Source organism: Clupea harengus, chromosome 7 (assembly GCF_900700415.2).
Source record: "Clupea harengus chromosome 7, Ch_v2.0.2, whole genome shotgun sequence".
Taxonomy (NCBI): domain Eukaryota; kingdom Metazoa; phylum Chordata; class Actinopteri; order Clupeiformes; family Clupeidae; genus Clupea; species Clupea harengus.
Window position 1 is genome coordinate 26,914,931 of NC_045158.1, and position 25,610 is coordinate 26,940,540.

At 43.6% G+C, this 25,610-nt stretch overlaps 1 protein-coding gene across 1 annotated transcript; it reads left to right on the forward strand.

Moving 5' to 3' along the window:
• The first annotated feature begins 580 nt into the window (after positions 1–580).
• Positions 581–25,403, forward strand: adrb3a (adrenoceptor beta 3a). Its single transcript, XM_012822003.3, has 2 exons — positions 581–2,347; positions 23,903–25,403. Exons 1-2 carry the CDS (start codon positions 996–998, stop codon positions 23,928–23,930), a joined length of 1,380 nt encoding a protein of 459 aa, XP_012677457.2. The 5' UTR covers positions 581–995; the 3' UTR covers positions 23,931–25,403.
• Positions 25,404–25,610: the final 207 nt, after the last annotated feature.

Here is a 25,610-nt window from a genome sequence, read left to right on the forward strand (position 1 = left end):
GAGGATTGGCTGGTTACCCTTTAAAAAAAAAAAAAAAAAAAAGAAAAGACAGAACAATAGAAAGAAAATATACGTGGAAGTAAAAGAATGTACACGGCCGTGCATTCACTGTTACCCCTATATCTCTCAAAGGCAGTCCTCCAGCACAGGCACACTTCACAACTCCTCCCCCTCAGCTTGCGCGATTAAAGTCCGAGACCAGGCTGAACATGACTTTCACTCTGTACGTGTGTGTGTGAGAGAGAGGAAGAGACAGACAGAGAGAGAGAGAGAGAGAGAGAGAGAGAGAGAGCAAGTGAGAGAGGGAGGGAGGGAGACAGTTAGAGAAGGAGGCTGCACTGCCTCAGAACCCACTCGGGTTCTCTCCTCCGTTGCTGCTGCTTCCCCCACTCTGCCACTGGCAATGCCACCAGCCACGCATGGATTACAAAACCGTACGCTTTTCACCCAACTTTCCACAGTAGGACTACACTGACTCCTGATTTTGATCTTTTTCATTGAGACCCTTGGAGAGCTTGAAATATTTTTTACTGGACTTCACAATTGCTGGCCAAGTTCCCCCCCCCAACCCCCCCCCCCCCAAAGGATATCAGCGATGTTTTTCTACCATCTGGGTGGACATTTTGAGTTCAAAATATGATTTGGAAAACATGTTGCTTTTGAAAAACAAATGAGGGACTCTTTGCTTGGTCTTCGGTGACCCTTGAATCATTGATGGAAAGGTAAAAAAAAAGACTTTATTGAGTATTGAGTATTGAGATACTGATTGGTCCTTTCATGAGAAATGTATTTGTAACATCTTTTGAATGTCGTTAAAAAGCAGACTTTTTTAACAGAGCAGAGTAAGAGAGAGCTAACGTCCATGTTCACAAAGATGCATACAAGAAATGTTGCTTTTTTTTCTCTTTGGGTTTTTGTCAACACATCAGTTGTGAAAGCTTACGTTCGCATTGCTCGTTATCTGACCTGGGACTAAAGGGTCACGTTTAGCCAATATGAACAGCAGCATGTTCCCTCACAACCACACTGGTCCCAACCAGGAGGCAACTGGCCCGTGGGTCTTGGTGTTTATGGCCTTAATCGTCATGATCATTGTAGTGGGCAACCTGCTGGTCATCATTGCCATCGCACGCACCTCACAGCTCCAGACGATGACGAATATCTTCATCATGTCTCTGGCCTGCGCCGACCTCATCATGGGGGTGATGGTCGTGCCTCTTGGGGCCACCATCGTGGTGACGGGGAACTGGCCGCTAAGCTCCACCTCCTGTGAGCTGTGGACCTCGGTGGACGTGCTCTGCGTGACGGCCAGCATCGAGACGCTGTGCGTGATCGCCGTGGACCGCTACATTGCCATCACGCGGCCCCTGCGCCACAAGGTGCTGTTGAACAAGTGGCGCGCTCGGCTGATCGTGTGCGTGGTGTGGGTCGTGTCGGCGCTTATCTCGTTTGTGCCCATCATGAACCAGTACTGGCAGGAGGAGGACGACGAGTCAGCCTTAGAATGCTACAAGGACCCGACCTGCTGCGACTTCATCACCAACATGCCCTTTGCCATCATCTCGTCCGTGGTGTCCTTCTACATCCCGCTGCTCGTCATGATCTTCGTCTACGCCCGCGTCTTCCTCATCGCCACGCGCCAGGTGCAGCTCATCGACAAGAGCCGCCAGCGCTTCCAGAACGACTGCATGGCCGCGCAGCAGCAGCAGCAGCAGCAGCCGAATCTCCACGGAAACAACAACTTACCGGCAGGAGGGTGCAGCAACAGCGGGGCCGGCGGCGGCGGCGGCGGGGGCCAGAGGTCCAACACCAAACGGAAGAGTTCCCGGCGACGACCGTCGCGGCTAAGCGTGGTCAAGGAGCACAAGGCCTTGAAAACGCTGGGCATTATCATGGGAACCTTCACCCTCTGTTGGCTGCCCTTTTTCCTGGCCAACATCATCAATGTGTTCGATCGGCACGTCCTCGCTGGGTGGGTCTTCCGCCTGCTCAACTGGCTGGGCTACATCAACTCGGGACTCAACCCCATCATCTACTGCCGGAGCCCCGAGTTCCGCGCCGCCTTCAAGAACCTCCTGGGCTGCCCGTGGCTCCGCACGCCAAGCATGAACTCCCTGTACAAGGAGCTGAGGACTCGCTGCCCCTGTTTCCTGGGATCGGCCGAGTCGGGCATGGCCGGATCGTTCCAGAAGGCTCCCTCGGCGGCGCTGCCCGAGTGCGAACCCGAGGGCAACGAAAGCCTGCACAGCAGTCAGAGCAGCTACCGGAGCGAGGAGCTATCGCCAGTACCCCCGCACTCCAACGGCAGCACGCACTTCAGTGAGTTCTCCGAGCCTGAGACTGAATTGTAAGTCATTTTTTCAAATGTTCCTTCCTCACTCATCTAATGTAGACTGTGAAAGTTATTTTGAGGGCCTCCAATTGACTGCATGAGAAACTCATGAAGCTGCCATTGAAGGCAAAGAATTTTTCACAAGGACAAATAATACAGGGTGCCGGCTCAGTAGCACCCAGTGTGTAGGACACAGTATGTGTAGGGTATGCAAAACATCTGATTCAGTGGCCTTATCTTGTGCTTTTAGCTTGGTAACATAGAAATAGACAGAGTGTTCTCTGTGGAGGTTGTCTGTGGGAACAGGGCAATGCAGTTAACAGGTAATGTTTCCCACAGAGTGCCCATTTTGCTGTAAGTGCCACAACCAACCCTCCAGATTACACATATTCTTTCTCTCCGGAGCCTTTTTAAATAGAGGATGACATAAGCAGTTTTATATGCGAGTGTGAAACATGGCAGTTTCAGTTTACCCAAGGTCTGACCCTCTCGTTATTCCCTCGTGTTAGACGGTGTAGACTTTCAAGCATACTGACAGTCTGTTTAAACAGAGCACGCTCAATCGCAGAGACACCCTCTTAAAAATGTGTGAAGCCGACATTTCGTTGTTGCATCTGAAGCCCTTTATCTACCCCTGCGGGCACGGTTGTGGATCGCCAGGGATGCACACAGAATTATTCTCAGCAAAATAATTGGCTTGGTAATGGCATCCAGTTTTTAGATTCACTTATAAAACCCCAGAACACATGACTCTTATGAGTCAGGATAATGACCAAAATAATGACGACTTACAATGAACTGCACGCAAGCAGAGGTAAAAAATAAATAGGAAACTAAACTTACTTCATTTATAGCTTTATGGAAAACAAGGAAAATACGATCTGCATTGTATCTGCAATGACAAAGAATTATCTGAAGTATAGGCCTGATTACAAAATGGAGATACTCAGGAGATTTGTGTATCATTGTGATCCTGATTACACGGGTCCTCACACTGGCCCGTAGAACATCAATTCAGAGAGTGGATTTACCACGGCCCGTCTCAGATTTCTAGCTGCACACATAAAGTGATTTACATTTAGTTATTTAGCAGACGCTTTTGTCCAAAGCGACGTACAAGGGAGAGAACAGTCAAGCTAAGAGCAATAAAAAAGCATGGTGTAACAATAAATACTACTTTACATGAGAATTAGAAAAACAACAACCTAGAAAAGAGGAAAAAGAAGTGCAGGAATGTAACTGCTGAAGTGCAAATTAAGATTTAGGTAAAGGTTCAGCCAATCAGCAATTAGAACACATCGCCAGAGAGCCAGTTCGTACCGTACATAAATGGGAGTTATGTTCTAGAATTAAACAACGCCAAGAAATCACATCAATAATGGTGAGAGAAAAATGTTGATTGGCAAAACAAATACTGCACAAAATACCAGTCAACACTTAAAGGGAATAAACCATAGTCATCCATCATTCAGAACACTATTCAACTATAGGCTTGTGGGTTCTGTAATTTTGTAGATGTCTTTTTCTGATTTGGATTTGCTCTTGTCTGCTGGTACTAGACTGTGTAGTACTACTATGATGCTACTACTACTACTACTATTATGCTACTACTACTACTACTATTATGATACTGTGAACAGATGGTTAAAATACGGATCTAAACAAATTCTATCATCTGGAAAAAGACTTTCCCACAGAAATGGTGTGAAGTGTTTTGCCACAGCTGAGTGTGTGTGTGTGTGTGTGTGTGTGTGTGTGTGTGTGTGTGTGTGTGTGTGTGTGTGCTAGACGGCCACACCCTAGGGACATTCTCTATGAGGTACAACTGCCCTCGATCTAATGGAAACAATGCTAACTCACACTCATACACACGTACAGTATGCACACAAATGAAACAATGCTTACTCACACTCATACACACGTATGCACACAAATGAAACAATGCTTACTCACACTCATACACACACGTATGCACACAAATTTAACAATGCTTACTCACACTCATACACACGTATGCACACAAATGAAACAATGCTTACTCACACACATACACACGTATGCACACAAATGAAACAATGCTTACTCACACACATACACACATATGCACACAAATGAAACAATGCTTACTCACACACATACACACATATGCACACAAATGAAACAATGCTTACGCACACTCATACACACGTATGCACACAAATGAAACAATGCTTACGCACACTCATACACACACGTATGCACACAAATGAAACAATGCTTACGCACACTCATACACACGTATGCACACAAATGAAACAATGCTTACGCACACTCATACACACGTATGCACACAAATGAAACAATGCTTACTCACACTCATACACACACGTATGCACACAAATGAAACAATGCTTACTCACACTCATACACACACGTATGCACACAAATGAAACAATGCTTACTCACACTCATACACACACGTATGCACACAAATGAAACAATGCTTACTCACACTCATACACACACGTATGCACACAAATGTAGCCCTTAGCGTGGGGCACCTGGCCTCTATCCTCTGTATTTTAACATAATGTGTGAACTGAATAGGAATGTAGATCTGTCTCTTCACAATGTCATTCCAAACATACAGACATTTACATTTAGTCATTTAGCAGACACATTTATCCAAAGCGACTTACAAGGATGTATACACATTTTACATTTACACTGATGGCACACTGCACATCAGGAGCAATTAGGGGTTCAGTGTCTTGCTCAAGGACGCTTCGACAGTGGGAATCGAACTAGCAACCTTCTGATTACTAACCGACTTCTCTACCTCCTGTACCACTGTCGCCCCTATACAGATTACATAATGCAAGGCATATAAATGTTGCAGAATTTAGAGATCTCTGTAAGGCCAAAGGCCAAGAAATGACCACGAAGCAACATACTGCATCCAGCCATTTATTGCAATGAGGGTTCAATATTTGAGGTAGATGGCTTTTGATTGTTCAAATAATGTAATAACATCTATTTTGGACTTCATTAGCAAACAATATCCACCAATTTCCCTCCTTTCAGATCCAGAAGTTAAAAAATAATTCATCTCGAGCCTCAAATATTATCCAGTAACTCTCTTCCTCTGTATTGTGTTGCCTGTAATATGAATAAGGCTGAAGCCAATGTCATCATATAAATAGAAAACAGATGTTTGTTTTGAAGTTAATAACAGAGTCCTATTATTTTAAATTGTGTGGTAATGCAGGGGTCATTTCCTCTGCTGGGAGACACAGACTGGGGTAGGCTGTTTAAGGCTCCAACAGGTGCCATCAAATTAAAGAGGTCACCTCTGCTATTTTATTTGTTTAAAGCAGGAGTATCCCATTTGTTTTGTCCGGAATTGTAGCGCTTTTTATTGGACAGCAGCAAGTCATGACCTCTTTCAGACCTGGAAAATGTACTCACTCTCACTCTGGTTATTTAAATATATGTGTTAAAATATCAGTATTGAAATATATGTAAATATATATATATATTTACGGAAGATTATCCTTCCTCTGCCTCTCCTTATCCTTCCTCTTATCTCCTCTAACTATTACTTAACACGCACAGCAAGTCATGACCTTTTTCAGACCTGGAAAATGCTCTCACTCTCACTCTGGTTATTTAAATATATGTGATCGGTATAAAAATATATGTAAATATATATATATATATACTGTAAATATATATATATATATTTACGGAAGATTATTTGGCAACACATTACTTGGATAGGCTGTCTACAAAGATTCAGTTGTTTTGTTGAAATTCAAGTTCAAGTTCTGTCTTATTATTCACTGAACATCAACTTAACAAAACCCAACCCCTAACCCTAATCTTAACCATAAACTTTATTTAATGGCGTTTCAACAGACAGTTTGTTTATAATTTGACCATCTGTGAATAGCCTATAGGAGACCATGTTAATAACGTGTGACCTTTTATTTTACTAAGAGCTCACATCGTTGACTAGCTACTCAGGATTTTGCCACTGCTACCAGGTGAAATACAAACCAATTACCTTTGCAGAGAACAGAAACGTACTCTTTCTGACAGAATTTAGCAAAGATTTGACCCCTCGGTTGTGGTGAAGCTCTTCGCCCTGGCATAAATGAGTGGGCTGTTTGTGGCCATGTCTTAGTGACTGGGGTGGGAGGAGTGTGGTGTTGGTGTGTGTTTGAGGGCCCCCTCCGCAGCCTTGCTCAACACCCACAACAGCTGATAAATACTTTATCACCGAAGCACAAGACTTCCGCTTACTGAGAGCGGCTGTTTACCAGAAACAGACGAGGGCGGCTATCGCGAGAGCTTGAAGCTGCCTATGCCCAACCACTGGGTAAAACTTGTTTGTGCGCTCGGTGTGAGGGGCGCCACACGTGTGAACGCACATGGCCTGGGTCGGACACTGGAGCTGTGAGGGCTCATTAAGAGCTGCCACAGGGAAGTGATAGTGTTGATTGCGTTACAAGCAGCTACTTTAGCAGGTGCCGGAAGGTTATTTTTCAGGACAATGCGAGCGTAGCGCGATAAGATGTACTAAAGTATCAGGCATTACTCAGAGGAAAATCATTTTTTTTCTGCCTGGATTTGCTGAATGATTCACTAAGCAAATGAATGCTTGATCTCTGTAGCATTAAAACCAGGCACTGTTATTGATTCAGGAAGGAGACTAATCCAGGTGCTATTTACTTATCTTGTAACAATTGCATTCTCTCAATGAAAAGTTGTTGCATTGTTAAACATATATTTGCCAAATGCTCGTATGATGGAATGACTGCTGATAGCTGCCTTGTCAGGGGAGTTCAAGTCTGAAATTTGGGGTAACGGTTATCTTTGCATCATCTGACTACTCCCTCAGCGGAAGCTCAGAGGCAGACAGATCCTTTACAAAGGGCACATTCCTCAAGCTTCTTTGCATACTAATAATCAAAGACTGTTTTCAGTGAACAAAATCCAGATGTTCCACCGCTGATGATTGGCCCGAATCAACAAACACTTTTTTTTCACTTCTTCACAGACATCGCTGGTTTGAAGGACACATCAAATATACCCTTTTCCCCTAATGAGAAAATTGTAAAATTGCTAATTAGCAAAAAAAAAAAGCCATATTACAAGCAAAAATGCCCATGTAATGATGCAAGGTCCATATTTAGTCTTGGTCCATTAGAAAGTAAACTGTGATTGATTTAATCATTTGGAACATTCTTTACTTTACATTAACCCCACACCAATGAATACAGCCTTTTTCTGTGAGAGGTGTATTTCTGTGTATTTCTATTTCACCCTTCATCTTGATCAGCTACAGTGCCTGTCTTTCCATTGCTGCGATGTCTCGCCTACAGGGAAAAAATACCTGTTGAATTAACACCTGCAGATTTGCAGGAATCAGTGGCGGTTCTAGACAATTTTTACTAGGGGGGCCAAGGAGGGGCCAGGGTTTAACCAGAGGAGCACATCAAAATTATAAGATTTTTGTAACCAATAGTAGCTAGGTAGTCATATATAATAATATATAGTAATAATATAATAATTATAATAATAATATTATAATAGTATTGTTTTCTGTTTATAGTTTCTTCAAATTTAGACTTTTTAAATTCTAGTGGTTGGTTAGCTGGCGAACACGGTCATGACAACGAACATATCTTCATACAAAATTGCCCCACCAGAAATTTCGGCTAAAATCGCCACTGCTATTCATACTAAAATCTAAGCATGTGCTTTTTTATGTGTTGTCTCCTTTAGGATTTGTTTTTGGCGGTGATACAATCGTGAATAATTACTGTGTCTTATCTAACCTAAACTGTCCTGAGCAAGCTAGCGACCTGTAGCTGATAGCTGATAGCTGATAGCACATCTAAATAAGACAGAAGGACAGCGATATTTGGAAAAGGCATTGATTATTGGCTGCGATCCATATTTATTAACTTCAACTTTATTTTGTCCCTTAAAGTCTGCAAAGCGTCTGCCACCAACTTTCTTTCCCCGACATTTACATGTATCTTCTACATAATCCATCCCCATACACCGGAGATTTCAAGAGTACAAATGCCTATCAATATGCAGTTGCAGGATGGGTGAACGACACCAAGATATGGGATCTGGAGACAAAAAATATGTATGTGATCACACAGGTCATGTAAGTAATTCAAACAGCGATTATCAACCGTGTTATTTTAGTGGTGGTTAAGAGTGCCAATATGGGCTAACGAGTTATAGCTAAAGCCTTTAGTAAGGGGCAAAACAGCTTGCTAGCTATTAGCACTCTAGCTTGCTCAGGAGAGTTTAGCTTTAATAAGACACAGTAATTATTCACGATTGTATCAACGTGTTGCATTTCACTTAACAGGTCAGTCATTCCCTAAATCTTTTGGAATAGAACAAAATTGTATATCTGGGTTTCTTTGGCGACAGTTGTCGCATCCAACAGCACATATCCCGGGCATATGAACTTTCTGTGGGTTGTGACCGACGCACAGCTAGACTACTGTGTCCGTGTTGGACACAAATATGGCAGCGCTTAGACACAGTAACGTCACATGGTATCCATGAACATAGATATATATAAAGAGACAGCTAGCCTTTATATATATCTATGTCCATGAATAGTAGTTGCTGAGCTCTCATTCACCGACGAGCTCCACACCTGGCAGACTACAGTGTTTGGGTGCGCCGCATTCATTTACCCTTGTAGAACGTTGCGTCGCATAAGTTCCGCTTTTGGCGCTCGGGTGTAAAATCATAATAAAGAATTATTTTTTTTAGTTGGTCAGCACGGGGTGGCCACAGGGGTGGCCAGGGACATGTCTACGGGGGCACGGGCCACCCCAGGCCTCCGTGTAGAACCGCCACTGGCAGGAATCCAACCGGCCAAAGATGTTGAATCATTGTATGTGAACCCAGTCCAAATGGAGTGGAGCTACCACACAGAGGCAGCCATATGTGTTTATCTCATCTTGTTTGCCTTCACAGTGCCCTCTGTAGCATCTTTATCGAAATATTGGAAGAACACGTCTTAGCAAAGCCAGTCTCCTTGTTCATGCCTATGGCAATTATGAAAGTATAAAATTGAACGTATATAAAAAAAAAAAACACGTAAATTACTCGGGTATGTACCCCTTCTGATGTCTGTCTCCATATGCTTGTGAATTATATCTAAATGATCCAGTTAGGACATTTTGGTCCGGTACAAAAAGGGTTTATTTCTGTGCCTTCCAGTATTCTTCTACCAGATATCCAGGTATACAGTACCTCTGTCTGCACACATTTACCCACATGGTATGCATTAAACAACACTTACCATTATTATTCCACTGTGCGGGCTTGAACAGGGGAGCAGAGAAGAACAGAATAGAGTGAGTGCTTGGAAAAGGCTGGGGTGGGTGTGCGGGGCACAGCGGAGGGGTTGCGAGGACTGAAAGAGTAAGCAATGAGGTAATCCCTCAGTGCAGGATATTAACTCAATATGGAAAGTGATCATCCGTCTCTGCTGGCCGTTTAGAACAGCTATAGGATTGTGGTCAAAAATTGGCAACTTCTGTGCTGTACACCAACCGGATAATTTGATGCAGCTCTTTACCTCCTTCTCCTCCTCCTCTTCTTCCACCCTCTCTCTCTCTCATTCTCTCCCTTTCTCTCTCTCTGTCTGTCTGTCTGTCTGTCTGTCTGTCTGTCTGTCTGTCTGTCTGTCTGTCCGTCCGTCCGTCTGTCTGTCTGTCTGTCTGTCTGTCTGTCTGTCTGTCTCTCTGTCTGTCTCTCTGCCTGTCTGTCTGTCTCTCTTTTCTCCCTGTGCTGGTTTTGTTCACATCTTGAAATTGGCCTCTGCCAGGCTACCACCTCAGTGTGCTCCTAGAGGATGTAGCGGATCAATACGGCTTAAAGCGTTTTAGAGTCTTCCTTAGAGGGAACACAGCATCCTTTTGGCATCTGTCAGTTATGGGGGGAATGATGGGATGGGTACAGGCAGGGGGTACGCACCCCATACAGTGAACCGTGGCTAGACAGCGTTAGGCGGATATAGAGACGTTAGCGGCTGGAAGCAAGGCGAGGGGGAACGCGGCGGGCTCTGGCAGACCACCCTCCCTGTTTGTGAGGCAGGGACGGTGAAGCATGTGCTTACGTATTAGCAATCTCAGTGAGCGGATGACCGCAGGGGCTTCTCATGGTCACACCGGCTGTGAAGCAACACGTCTGTCCTATTAGAGATAGGCTGAGTGAGAGAGAGGTTGAGAGAGAGAGGCTGAGAGAGAGAGAGGCTGAGAGAGAGAGGTTGAGAGAGAGAGAGGTTGAGAAAGAGAGGTTGAGAGAGAGAGAGGCTGAGAGAGAGAGAGGCTGAGAGAGAGAGAGAGGCTGAGAGAGAGAGAGGCTGAGAGAGAGGCCGAGAGAGAGAGAGGCTGAGAGAGAGAGAGGCTGAGAGAGAGGTTGAGAGAGAGGCTGTGAGAGTGAGAGGCTGAGAGAGAGAGAGGAAGAGTGAGAGAGAGGCTGATAGAGAGAGGCTGAGAGAGAGAGAGAGGAAGAGTGAGAGAGAGTCTGAGAGAGAGAGAGAGAGGCTGAGAGAGAGGCTGAGAGAGAGAGAGGCTGAGAGAGAGAGAGAGAGGCTGAGAGAGAGGCTGAGAGAGAGAGGCTGAGAGAGAGAGAGGCTGAGAGAGAGAGAGGCTGAGTGAGAGAGAGGCTGAGAGAGAGGCTGTGAGAGAGAGAGGCTGAGAGAGAGAGAGGCTGATAGAGAGAGAGGCTGAGAGAGAGAGAGGCTGAGAGAGAGAGAGGCTGAGAGAGAGAGAGAGGCTGAGTGAGAGGCTGAGAGAGGCTGAGAGTGAGAGAGGCTGAGAGAGAGAGAGGCTGAGAGAGAGAGAGGCTGAGAGAGAGAGAGGTTGAGAGAGAGGCTGTGAGAGAGAGAGGCCGAGAGAGAGAGAGGCTGAGAGAGAGGCTGAGAGAGAGAGAGGCTGAGAGAGAGAGGCTGAGAGAGAGAGAGGCTGAGTGAGAGAGAGGCTGAGAGAGAGAGAGGCTGAGAGAGAGAGAGGCTGAGAGAGAGAGAGTCTGAGAGAGAGAGAGGCAGAGAGAGAGAGAGGCTGAGAGAGAGAGAGGCTGAGAGAGAGGCTGAGAGAGAGGCTGAGTGAGAGGCTGAGAGAGAGAGAGTCTGAGAGAGAGAGAGGCTGAGAGAGAGAGAGGCTGCGTGACAGAGAGGCTGAGAGAGAGGCAGAGAGAGAGAGAGAGGCTGAGAGAGAGAGAGAGGCTGAGAGAGAGAGAGGTTAAGAGAGAGAGAGAGAGACTGAGAGAGAGAGAGGCTGAGAGAGAGAGACTGAGAGAGAGAGGGGCTGAGAGAGAGAGGCTGAGAGAGAGAGAGGTTGAGAGAGAGGCCGAGAGAGAGAGAGGCTGAGTGAGAGAGAAGCTGAGAGAGAGAGAGGCTGAGAGAGAGGCTGTGAGAGAGAGAGGCTGATAGAGAGAGAGGCTGAGAGAGAGAGAGGCCGAGAGAGAGAGAGGCTGAGAGAGAGGCTGAGAGAGAGGCTGAGAGAGAGGCTGTGAGAGAGGCTGTGAGAGGCTGAGAGAGAGAGAGTCTGAGAGAGAGAGAGGCTGAGAGAGAGAGAGGTTGAGAGAGAGGCCGAGAGAGAGAGAGGCTGAGTGAGAGAGAGGCTGAGTGAGAGAGAGAGGCTGAGAGAGAGAGAGAGAGATGCTGAGAGAGAGAGAGGTTGAGAGAGAGAGAGGTTGAGAGAGAGGCTGAGAGAGAGGCGAGAGAGAGAGAGGCTGAGAGAGAGTGAGGTTGAGAGAGAGGCCGAGAGAGAGAGAGGCTGAGTGAGAGAGAGGCTGAGTGAGAGAGAGGCTGAGAGAGAGAGAGAGATGCTGAGAGAGAGAGAGGTTGAGAGAGAGGCTGAGAGAGAGAGAGAGAGATGCTGAGAGAGAGAGAGGTTGAGAGAGAGGCTGAGAGAGAGAGAGAGAGATGCTGAGAGAGAGAGAGGTTGAGAGAGAGGCTGAGAGAGAGGCCGAGAGAGAGAGAGGCTGAGAGAGAGTGAGGTTGAGAGAGAGGCCGAGAGAGAGAGAGGCTGAGTGAGAGAGAGGCTGAGAGAGAGGCTGAGAGAGAGAGAGAGAGATGCTGAGAGAGAGAGAGGTTGAGAGAGAGGCTGAGAGAGAGGCCGAGAGAGAGAGAGGATGAGTGAGAGAGAGAGGCTGTGAGAGAGGAGGCCAGGGAGGGATCAGGAATAGTTTCCTAAATGAGTTTCTTTGAATAAGTTGATGATAACAAACTTGTGTTGCATCAGAAATTATAATATTTTACTAAATATAAATGTTTTAATTAAATTTTGAGGCTAGTGTTTTTTTCATTAATTCTTAAAAAAATACTGATGAACTACTGGTCATTTGCATCAACTCACATATTTACCATCTTTGAGATTGAGCTATTGTGCTTTTTCACCTATAAGACATAGATGATTATGGGAATGGTGTTGAAAGCAAACGTTTTTTTTTTTCTCAACTGGTTGTCAACTATGTATATTGGCAACTGATACAGATGTACAGATGATTAATGATGTTTCTTCAACATTTTAGAAACAAGTTGTTCCAACTCGTCTTGGACAAATAGGATAATGGCACTTGGTCTCTAGTCCAGTGGAAGAGAATGGAAAACGAGAGGAGATATGAGGCCACCATTAGTGCATTCCTTACACAAAATGGCCACTCAGTGCCCTGTCTTCCTTTGTGTCGAAGAGCTAAGGGAACACTTAATGGGCTGTAATGGGGGGATCAAAAGATGTCAGAGGGGAAGTGTTTGGGATGACAAACGAGTGGGGCCATGGTAGGTTCACCGCAAATAGGAGATCTGCTGAGAATCGGGTCCATCCGGCGGGTCGTTTGTTTTTTGAGCCGTGCTGCGTTCACAGGCCGATCTCGCTGCACGGTCATCGTACAGGTCTGTAAAACAGCTGGAGAATAAGAAGCCATGCAGTTCCTAGCCGTGCCATGCATGCTGAGAGCAGAAACTACTTCCAAGGCTTCAAGGGAAGACCACTGCTGTGGGACAAGTCCAGATCCTCAAGGTCTTGGCACAACCATTGCATCATGCAGAAGATCTTTATGGGTCCATCCTGACTGAGGGGAAAATATTACAAACAAATGTTGTTCAGTGTTGCTCAGCCATTTCACTCATAGTTCAAGTTACTCTTCATGTGAGTGAGGGGGACAGTACATATAGGCTACATGTCTTAGAGTATGAGTCTCTCGCTGTACGATAAATGATAGGTGGATTAAGATGCCGTTTTAGGCAAGGCTGTAAAGTTTGAGGCACATATTATACACGGGACTTTTCAGTTCCAAAGCACAAACAGCAAATTTAGCATATAATGAAAAAAAAAACATTTTTAGCACCGGATGTATCAAAGTGTTTACTCTATAGAAAGTAGTTAGAAGTTAAAACCATTCCTTTGTTTTTGCTTGAGATGACGACAAGGAGTCAAAGATATACGCAATTCAAAGAGACAGAAAGATTTATTTTCAGCGAGAGCAATCTTGGTACGTGGCTGAGGCCCACATCAACATGTGCAGTAGCCTTCTGCGTGTGTCACATATGCACTTAGAGACAAGAGGGATGGGCGAGAGAGGGATTGTGTTCCCCCTCAGAAGCATAACTCTTTACTGCCTCTGGACCTTTGCCTCCTTTCTCTGGACTGTTCAAACTATTTCTGTTGGATATGATGAAAGGAAAGGTTCCTAGAAGGCAAATGCTGTTGTAATTTGATGGGAACTCGCAAAAAAAAAAAGAAAAAAGGAATGATTTTGTTTGTTGTAGTGTTTCAGAGGGGGGACATAGATGAGCTGGTGATGATGACACAGAGATATTTGAGCTAGTAAATATGTGCTCATTGATAAATAGGTATACTAGTGATAAATAGGTCACAAACCATGATCAGCAACTAGATTTCATATAACTTAACCCTTCAATTGTCTTTGGGTCATGGTGACCCAAACCTTTTATCACAAAATGATAGAAATCAGTGGTAGCTCCATGACTGTCTATCTAGCTTCCTAAAATGACCCCCAAAAATGATAGTTATCAAACAAAAAACTTTAAAAAAAAGTTAGTATGACCCAAAATAACTTTTGATGTATAACAAGCCATATGAGCTGCTTTATCTCACTCTGTGTGCTATAAACTAGTCAGCCTTTTCCCCCATACTCGTAATTACCAGCTAGAATGTCCATTTAAAAACAGCTTATTTAGCATGCTGTCTTACAAGCAATGCATTGTATCCATGTTTTTCGGTGGTGCATCAAAACCACTGATTCTCTCTTCCACACACTTACACACTCCATTTTGACTCATCCTTTGTTTAGATATGTTTAGACCTCACCTGTTTCTCACTCTGTATCTTTGTTTAAAGGGTTTAGACCTCACCTGTATCTCACTCTGTATCTTTGTTTAAAGGGTTTAGACCTCACCTGTTTCTCACTCTGTATCTTTGTTTAAAGGGTTTAGACCTCACCTGTATCTCACTCTGTATCTTTGTTTAAAGGGTTTAGACCTAACCTGTTTCTCACTTAAAAATTTGTCCTGGCCTCTAGCCTGGTCTATTCAAATCTAGACCATTGCATTAGGAGTAGCGTTAGTGTGTTGGTGATCCCACCACTTCTCTTTATTATATTAGCATGTGAATTAGCACTTCATAACTCAATTAGCACACACAAAGACACACACACAGCACACACACACACACACACACACACACACACATACAGCATGAACAAGATCATTGTGTAGGCTTACCTCAGAAGAGAAACCAATTAGAGGTGGAACAATAGCTAACTTTGCAGAAAACAAAACATGGCAATGCAGGGATAGGCTGAAACAAATAGCTATGATGTAGCATCTTTAGCATTACAACATTTGACACTTTCCCAGGTTCAAATGGGTCATTTCTCTACAACCCCATTGTAGATTATTCCTTACATAATCCACTTTATCTAGTGTTAAAGGTGCAATATGTGTGATGTAGTGACATTTAGTGGTGAGGCTGCAGATTGCACCCAACTGAATGCTCCTCCCTTTCCAAGCGTGTAGTTTAGTAGAAGAAGCTCCGGTGGCCGGCGGGTGCCCTCTATAGTGCCAGTGTTCTGGGCTATTGTAGAAACATGGTGGCGCAACATGGCAAACTTTGTAGACGAGGACCTGCTCCCAGCGTAGATACGAAGAGAAGAGTGCATTCTCAGCTAACGGAAACAGAGCGAATCGTAGTTTCTGGTGATTATACACTAAGGAAAACATAATCATGAATACTATATTCAATTTCTGTGAATAGATCACCCTAAATCATACATACTGCACCTTTAAGGAGTACATTCCTCCGAAATGTCCTAGTTTGTCAAGACCCCCCCCCCCCCTTTCTCAACCCCCTTGCACAAGCACTCTACCCTGCTTATGGTCACAAATGGTGTCATTAGTGTTCATGAGGTTTCACCTTTATTTTCCACCAATAATTGGTTCGTTCAAAACTGTCCAAACACAATATGAGTGCTCGTTCGGGGGGTTGTAACATAGTCTTACCATCATTTTCCATACATTTGCGATGCATGTGGCCTTCTGGGGGTGTGAGAGAGAGACAAAATCAGCTGACACCTTGCACACACCTATTTGGTTGAATCCCACAGATGTAATTGTGACACTGTGCCGAATTGTGAAGCTGTACTTCAATATCTAGGTGAGTTATAAGCGGTAATGCGTTTGCCTGCCGTGAACAGTCAGCTTGACCTGTGATAATATAGCAAGTAGGAACTAGTTGACGGACCTCTCAGAATCCACGCGTCAGGCATCACTCTAACCCTGCACTGCACTGTCGTGTCCACTGCGAGGGTAAAGCTTCTCTAAATCTGCACTGCACTGCACTGTAGTGTCCCCTGCGAGGGTAAAGCTGCTCTAACATTTGAAACAAGTTCCCTGGAGAGGGAGAAAATAAAAAAAGAGAAAGGCTCTTGCCACAGACGCAACTAAATGCTGCAGATTGAGCTACATGTTCGCCAGTAAGGGACCAGGTCAGTCCAAAACACTAGCTAAACCGCACACACACACACACACACACTCACACACACAACCGCACACACTCAAAACATACCCAGCTAAGTAGTTAATAACAGTGTGACACAACGGCCGCAGGCCACACAGTTTGCCTGTCCTACGTCTTTGTGGAGGAATAATATCATAGCAACATAGCGATCAGATGACATTGTAGGCAATATGTTTAAACTTGTAAAAAATATGTTTTACATAATATAATATACTGTATATATAATTTATATTATGGTACATTCTGAACTTGCAAGTATGTCACTTGTCACTTAAGCTAGGCAAAGTGCACACATTTCAGAGCCAAACAGGCTACAGTAATGTAGCCTAATACAGTAATGTACTCTAATACAGTAATGTAACCCTAATGCATTCATGAACGTTACAAAGATCACTGCAGGTACACATTACAAGTTACTACAATAACAGATTAACAGATGCACTAATGATAGTGAGTATGACAGTGGATTAACAGATGCACTAATGATAGTGAGTATGACAGTGGATTAACAGATGCACTAATGATAGTGAGTATGACAGTTGATTTTCTAATCTTTACATTTGTCTTATGTTGCATTCTTGTCATATTGATACTATGTTGTTTTGTATTGTTGTTTTTGTTAGTGTTGTTGTTTTTGTGTGGACCCAAGTACCAGATATTTGGCTCCGGTGGTTGGCGTGAGCAGGGTGGCAAAATAAGATTTCAGTAGTGGGTGGGTCAATTAGCATTGGCTAATTCAATCCATGTTGACATCATTTGGACTGTGTGAAGTCATGGAAGTGAAGAGGGTGATAAAACTGTAATTCAATCAGTGTCTTTGAGGTTGGGGGCTTTCTCACGCAAAGCATTGTGGGTTTATTTCGAGGTCTAACGGGACAACAGCTGCTTTGGCTTTGACTTTGAGCCTCATGCAGTTGGACATCACAGTGTGCTGTAATGGCCCGCACATGGGCCTCTTCACAGGCAGTTGTCAACCCTGACACGATGGACACTACCACGCTAGGCTCGTTGAGCTCAAGAAAAAACAAAACACCTTTGCCTTCTTAGTGTACTGTACATTTTTGTGGACAGGGTGTTGACCGTCATGCTGTGTCTGTTTACTTTAACCCATTCATTCAACCCGTACATTTATTCTTGCTGTTCAGTGTGTGTGTGTGTGTGTGTGTGTGTGTGTGTGTGTGTGTGTGTGTGTGTGTGTGTGTGTGTGTGTGTGTGTGTGTGTGTGGATAGTGACAAGTAGTGGCATGGTTGTTTTGGTGTGTTTTCTCTTCTCCATGAGGCAGACTGCCACCGGTTCGGGAACAGCTTTGAGGCACACCACTCAATGGCACTCTGGGGAGTGGGTGACATCATGTTTCCCTGGGAGCAGGATTAGCCAGGCAGTGTCCCACATTAAACTCTCCCACACCAGATCATGGCCAGACAGACATCGGGGGAGAGGTTATCTATGACCTGCCGTGCGGATTAGTGAAGGCATGAGATCCAAAGCAGTCTGAGTGAGGAGGGGGTGGTGGGTGTGGGAGATAGCATGGGACTCAAATGTTTAGGAGATATATCAGAAACAAAACATGCCGTTCTTATGCTACGTGTACCATTACTATGGACAATTGCTATTTGCAAAGAGAAGCAAAGAAGAAACGTTTTTGAGCTTTCCTCACAAATGACAATGGTACTGCTGTACAGTCAAAGCTTTGTTTGACTTTAGACAAACCAGGCCAGTTTTGTAAAGCATTAGCTTAGCATGTCAAGTGCTTGATTTCACTACACTGACAACAAATATGACAGTTTCTGTAGCTCATCTAGATTGACTGCTCAGTACATTTTCAGAGAAGAAAACTTTAGAAAGTAAATACTCTTGGGACACAAACCTGGCACAAGCAGGCTTCTACTTGCCAGACCTCTCTGATTTGAATATGTCTGATAACCAGGAAGTCCTGTGGAGGGAGGCCAAGCACAGGGACTTTCACATCCGATGTTTTGTAAAGGCACCTACTGTATACGAAGCTTTATCGTGGCCTAGGATGTGGAGAGTAGCTGTAGTTCCTTCCCTGCTGTTGCTGTTTTGTTTAGATGTGTCTTCTCCTTTAAAACAGAACACAAGACACAATATAAAAATCACATAAAGTTCCTTTATCTTTATTTTCCGGCTAAGACATCTCTATGTGTGATTATTCAGTCCACTAATGGATTTGAAGTGACACAGCACATAAAACCCTGCTGGGGCGACAGTGGTACAGGAGGTAGAGAAGTCGTTTAGTAATCAGAAGGTTGCTACCGTATTTTCCGGACTATAAGCCGCTACTTTTTTCCCACGCTTTGAACCTCGCGGCTTAAACAACGATGCGGCTAATTTATGGATTATGATACCTGTGACTGTATACGGTGGCTTTGTGTTTACGGTGGCTTTGTGGAGCTAGGATGCTAGCATGGATGCAGCCGCATGGATGCTTAGCTCGACGCGATTTCTCAGTATCTCTCAATAACTTAACTAATGTCAAAATAACCACAGTCTACCAGCGTAGACAGAACACAACTCAAAACACTTTAGAAAATAAAATAAAAGTTTACAACAATACAAATCCAGTCTTCAAGTTCTTTAGCTCACTGGTTTCAAACTAGCGTCTGTCTTCAATCTAACGTTCTAGCTTCTGATTGACTCTTGCGACTGTGCGCTCTTAAAGCAACAGTGCACTTATCTAACTGGCAAAACTAACTATTGTATTAGTTTTGATATTCATTTTAGCCTGTGTAAAGTTAATTTGTTTCAATGTTGCGGTAGGCACCTGCGGCTTATAGACATGTGCGGCTTATTTATGTTAAAAATAATTATTTTTAAAAAATTCAGTGCGTGAGGCTTATATTCAGGTGCGCTCAATAGTCCGGAAATTACGGTAGTTCAATTCCCTGTCGAAGCGTCCTTGAGCAAGACACTGAACCCCTAATTGCTCCTGATGTGCAGTGTGCCATCAGTGTAAATGTAAAATGTGTATACATTGTAAGTCGCACATATGTAAGTCGCTTTGGATAAAAGCGTCTGCTAAATGACTAAATGTAAATGTCTACCAGCTAAGCAGCAAACAAAATCACTGAGACACAAGGACCGGTGGTGCCCCTCAGCAGTTGGAATGTGACCACCCTATGCCATTTTGTACCATGCCATGTTATTCTTATTAGCGATGAGTTGCGCACGGATACAGAGAGAAAAATGAGTCATGTCCGCCTTGTCTTCTTACCCTGTGAACTTTGCGCTGTTGTTTTGTTTCAACTTCCACTTGTTTGGTATGGCAAGTATTCTTGCATGAAAAGGCTTCTGGAGAGAGTCCACAGCCAGCCACACGGGAATGAGAGAGCATCCATTTCCAATGAATACTAATCCACCGAATGACTCACAGCCATCAGAGCTATTCACTCGTTACGCTCCGTGGCTGGACAAACATGTGGACACACATTTAGTCACTGTAGGGACCGTGCTGACGAAAATGACATGACGCATCTGATACTTGAACGTAAGGAGAGGTGGAAGTGGAAATGGATGGTTCTTGAAAGGTTCTTTATGGTTCTTGAAAGGTTCTTTATGGTTCTTGAAACTCAAAAGAGTAAGTTTAAATACGTAGGATTGATGCCTGAAGTACATCAAATCACATATACAGCCAGTCACACATTTAGCAAAGATGCAATGATTAAACCAATTAAGGTATGCCCAATTTTGTCAGACGTAGAAGCAAACAAATCTAAATATTTTGTATTTGATAAATAATAAATCTGCCTGGGTTATTAACTTTTGTTGTTTAAAACCACACTCTTATATCACACACAATGCATGAAAACCTAAACTCACTTATCCATCATGAATCCAATTAAAAGGACACGGCTGAGACACAGTTGTTTCCACATAGGCATAACCTTGCAAATAACCTGCATACGACTGCTGTTTGGAAAGTGATGCAAGGCAAATTAAACTACTACCATAGGCCTCTCCTTAGTTTCTGTCTTAAAATAATAATAATAATAATATTAAAAGTTAACAGTGGCCTGCTGCTCGTCTTCGTCATGTGGGAACATGGAAACAATGGTTATTGTTATGCCTAGTAAGTGACGAGCATTGTGTGTCAAAAATATGGTTGTGATTTTACACCTAAAAAAAGTAAACACATGGTTAACATTGTAAGCTGGGACCGTTAAATCACCTCAGCAATCTATACGTTCTGAAAAACCCCGGAGTTGACATACGTAGTCCCATAACTTAAGGGCTCACAGTGTCCAAGGCGCTGTTGGCAGAGGTGTGGTCCTAGTTTATATTTTTAGGTATGCATTATTAAATGGTTCAATGCTGTTCTATGGGTAAGGGTGTTTTTTGCGTTAGTGTACATTACATTATCAGCAGACCGCGACATTGTTAATGTTAACCCTGATAACAGCCAAGCACGATTGTGTGAGGAGATCCTTGCACACAAGACTTTAAGCTTTAAGTTTATCCCCCTTGGCGGACCTGACGTCATGTGTAAAACTAGAGGGTCTAAGCTAATTCTGAGCAAATCCTTCATTATAGAGATGGATTATGGAAATATTGCCATGTAGCTACAGTACATTTTTGGCTAAAGCTTAAAGGCAAGGTTGACCTTTTTGTGACGATCCTCCAAAGCTCAAATCAGAGAGAAAATAATGTAATTGCCTAAAAAAGTCATACTCAGGGTCTAGATGATGTCTATTAAAATTGAAATCACGTTGGAAGATAAAATGTGTTTTATTCCTGACCTGGATTTGGCTGTTTTATTGGGGCATATCTGATGTGTTTTGACATATCACGTCCTGGGAACATATTTACTCCTTGAATGGTTATGATGTAACTGCAGGTGTGGCTTGACACAATGCAATGCGGACTAAACAGAAAGCGTGTCTGTAAACATCAGTGAATGAAGCCTGATTGCGGTGTGTTTGTGGCGCCAGGCAGAACAGATGAAAGGGCAGAAAGTGAAGATAAACTGGGCTTCTTTTGATGCATACGTATAGGGCTAGGTGAGGCAGATGTTTCCAATACACTGTCGTATCTCAACCACAAGATAAAATACTTAAGGAGAGCTCCTGGAGACAGTGTAGTGTCAGATAGTATCTTGCATCTAAATGTAGAAGAAATGTAATCTACACAAGGTGCGAGACTAAAACTGTCAGCTCATGGAACCAAATGTCTTCCTTTATGAATATGCAAGTGTGCAAGTGAAGTAATATGGTCGGCTATACTACCACAAAAAAGAACGAGAGAAAAATCAAGTTGAGTTAGCAGCTCCTTAATGCGGAGAAACATTATATATGTGCCAGGTGGTCGTAAGGCCCGGCGGCAAACGACACCTTGATTAAAACATTTCAAGCTCATCAATCATTGAAACCATTCTGTTTCATGTTTGACATCCCCTTGGAATCAATGGCTAAATAAATCAGATGCCAAAAGTCTGTAGACAGGCAAGACCCAGAGTGCTGACCACAGTGTCAGCCGCCCCTGAGAGACAAGCCCTCTTAATGTAAATATTCGATAGAAAAATGAAAAAGGCCCCTAAATACACACAAGCCCAGCAAAGGGCCTACTGACTACTGCACTGGCAAAGAGAAGTACATTTTTGGTAGGCCAGAGACCTCACTGCTCTCTCCCGGAATTGAACTGAACTGTGGAGGCAGCAGCCCTTGCCTTTAATACCAACAGGATCCTGTCTGTCTTTCACATCACACACATCGGGACGTGACTTCTGTCCCTGAGAGGAGCCAAGTCGGAACATCTCTGTGCTTCACCGTTAAAAAAGCAGTAAAAAAAGAAAGGCAGTATCCAGATGATTCTGATCATGATTTTCCAAAATAAAACCTGTCTCTATGTTTCAAATAAACTGTGCATTGAGAGTTATGAAACGGAATCGAAATCCGTTTTTAACGGCAGAGACTATTTTGTGTGGTGTGATCGGACTCCCCGATCGCTGCTGAGTTGGTCACAGAGCAGCACAGAGCAGCAGGCTGTTTTTAAACAGGGCTGACTCTTCTCTTAGAGTCACTCTGTTGGGCAAAGCAACAGGGTAGGGCTACTTACTGCAGTACATTTCCACATTTAGTTTTTTCCTTTTTCCTCAGATAGCACTCCTAAAATGGTCTGCATAGTTTTTATTCTCCTGTAGAGACATGTACAGTACAGTCGATAGGATCAGAATCTTAGGCATTTTGGGGCGAGAGAAGAGAAGAGAGCCCAGGCTGAATGCTCCAGGAAACGCAAACCAGTTTACTACAGTCATTTCACTTCCCTACTGTGTTTAGGGTCCGTTTACTACAGTCATTTCACTTCCTTACTGTGTTTTAGGGTCTGGTCAATTCACAGGAATCCATTTTGAAAACGAATACGTCAGCACTGCAATCTGCACCCGTGGAGCCTTTTTAAGATTATCTCCCACAACAGGACAATAGTGAAACATGAAATAGCGTAGGCAACCGTTATCTACTCGTACGTGTTACTTTATTGTGCGTAACCCCACGGATGGTGCAGATGTGTGTTTGCCCCACACAATGCAGAGCTTTGGAACAGCAGATTGAGATATTTCACTACGCCTGCCAAGTCAAGCTCAGAAATGTCCCCCTAATGAAGGAGTTGGCCTTAGCATTGGAATGCTTTCATTACAAGACCATATGTTTGATTCCAAACATCATCGAAGAGCCACGAGAAAGGGAAGACAGAGAGAGGAAGAGATCATAGGAAGACAGAGATAAAGGGACGACAGAGAGATTAAGAGATCAAACTGTCCAAGAAATTAAGGAATTAAAAAAGTCCAAAGAGTCCTGTGTGTCTGTGTGTGTCTGTGTGCGTGTGTGTCTGTGTGTGTCTGTGTGCGTGTGTGTGCGTGCGCGTGTGTGTGTGTGTGTGCGCGTGTGTGCGCGTGTGTGCGTGTGTGTGCGTGTGTGTGCGCGCGCGTGCGTGTGTGCGTGCGTGTCTTTGTGTCTGTGCTGGTGATTTAATTCTGCTAGACAAAGCTGACCCGTCAGCAGAGTTGGATCCCAATAGTGAACATTCCATTGTGTTATTCCCCTCTAAAAACACTTTTTCCATCAAATCAGTGTTCTTTCCTCGGAAGTGTTCAACAATATGAATTCAGGCAGTGAAGGCAAGTAAGCCTTCCATTAGTGAAACAGCTTCTAAAGTCCCTGAACAGTTGGCTTGCATACTGCGTGTATTTTCCATAAACAGGATTTCAAATGATTTCAAATGCACCTGTCTCGGAATACACTGTGGCAATCATTATGTCTACAAAGGTTTGATTCAAAACCCATACCAATACCAAGGTTAAAGAATCATCAACTGATTGTAAAACTGATTGTGGCGTGGAAATCAATAGTTGGGATTAAATGCACTTCAACAATTGTGTTTGTCAATGCAAAAAAAATCGTACTTTAATGATTATAATACAGATGAACCCAGTGGAATGAATGAACTCAAATGGCATTGTTGAGTAAAGCATTTGTTTTCCGTTTCCAGTTTCACTTTACAGGAAAAAGATGGATGAGAGACAACGGTGACACCCAAACTCTTGGATAAAAACTCTGACGTCCTCTGGGAATGTCAGGACCGCACGCGGCGCCACGGAGGGCTGGTTGCGGCCGACCCAAGACTGATCCTGATCCTAAGGCGTCTCGGAAAGACGAAACAAACTAGTCCAAACCGGACCAAAACACACAAAAAAAAACACCCCACAGACTTGGTTCTCCTGAGGAATGAGTGGAAAAGGTGTTACCCAGAGGGCCACCGATAATCAGGGGAGCAGTTACCCACAAGTCACCTGGATTGTGGACTCCGCTGCTCCCCACGTGAGCCATGTAATGGAGGTCAGGCCTGAATGAACATTCTGCATCTGGCAGCAACAGAGTGGACTGAGCAGTAATGGTGTCCTTGGCATACCTTGGGCCACTAAAGTCATCCCAACCCCTGCAGTCAAGACAAGACCGCCCCCTCCCCCATCCCTAAACACAACTGTTAGGATGTACTCTTTCATGCCACAAGAATGGATGTCTGTAGATTGTAGCAAATCCGATATGGATGTTTAAATACCTATGTTTAAATATATATGTTCCTCTGGTACAGTGTATATGTAAAAAGTGGTTGAAGCTCAAATTAGGTTTTGTATTTTCTGTTGTTGTATTAAGTTATTTTATTTATTATATCCCCTCCTTATCTGTGGATGTGCGAAATGTTGTAAAGAGTGTTGCAGCAATAGAGTTCTATTTTTGTGCAGTTAGTTCAGCTGGCAACACACTTTACTTTTTCCAAGTATAAGCTAAGTGCTTTGGCTCTGCTTTCTGTGTCTAAATCCCAATCGATCTCATAGTAAGTGTCACACATATACAGTAGTTGAAACCAGAGAATTGGGAGAGAACTGTCTGACATTTGCTGAAAACATTCACAAGACCGACATACTTTAAAGGAAACTTTGCATTTATTGACATTTTGAATGGGTTAATCATATAAGTTAATCGTAAAGGCAGTTCATGGAGAACCTGAACTGAATTACCCCTAAACTGATCCAGAAACTGGCAAAACATTTCCACACACTTCACTGCAAACCAGTGATAGGCATAATATCTGTAAACATTTAGAGGACTTTATAGGAAAGTCAAAATAAATATTAATTTATAGTACTTACATTTGAAAATATTCCCGATATTACTTGGGCTGATTCTTCCAAGAACAAATCAGGTGTTGGTCAAAAATATTCCTGATTCTTTTTTTTCACGGTGTGCAGAGATCAGACCTTCAAAGCCTCGTAAGTTGAGATTGACAAGTAATGTTGCTGCTACAAATACTTTTCTTTGTCCTTTTACAACTTACTCGCGCTTGTGTGTATACTACCTTGTATCATCTTTCATTCTTTACCATTTTTGAGCATACCTTCCCTGATCTGTATATAGTGACGTAAAGAATGTCACGCACAACATTGTTTTTGATTAAAAATATCTTCATGTGATGTCCTATGTCATAGAAATTGGTGTTCGGTCATTGTGTAGTTTCGAGGCTGTCCCTGTTACATTATTACAGCATTCAGGCAGCTCACTGCAACAAAAGGTGTAGAGGACATGTAAATATGTGCAGAGTATACATATCAGATCCAAACCACATTAGGTGTAGAGGACTTGTAAATATGTGCAGAGTATACATATCAGATCCAAACCACATTAGGTGTAGAGGACTT

Excerpts from the sequence above, each read along its gene's own strand:
- adrb3a (XM_012822003.3), top strand. The coding sequence starts at position 996 with ATGAACAGCAGCATGTTCCCTCACAACCACACTGGTCCCAACCAGGAG. Across the intron at positions 2,348-23,902 it reads TCCGAGCCTGAGACTGAATT|TTTCACTTTACAGGAAAAAG; the intron begins GTAAGTCATTTT and ends TTCCGTTTCCAG.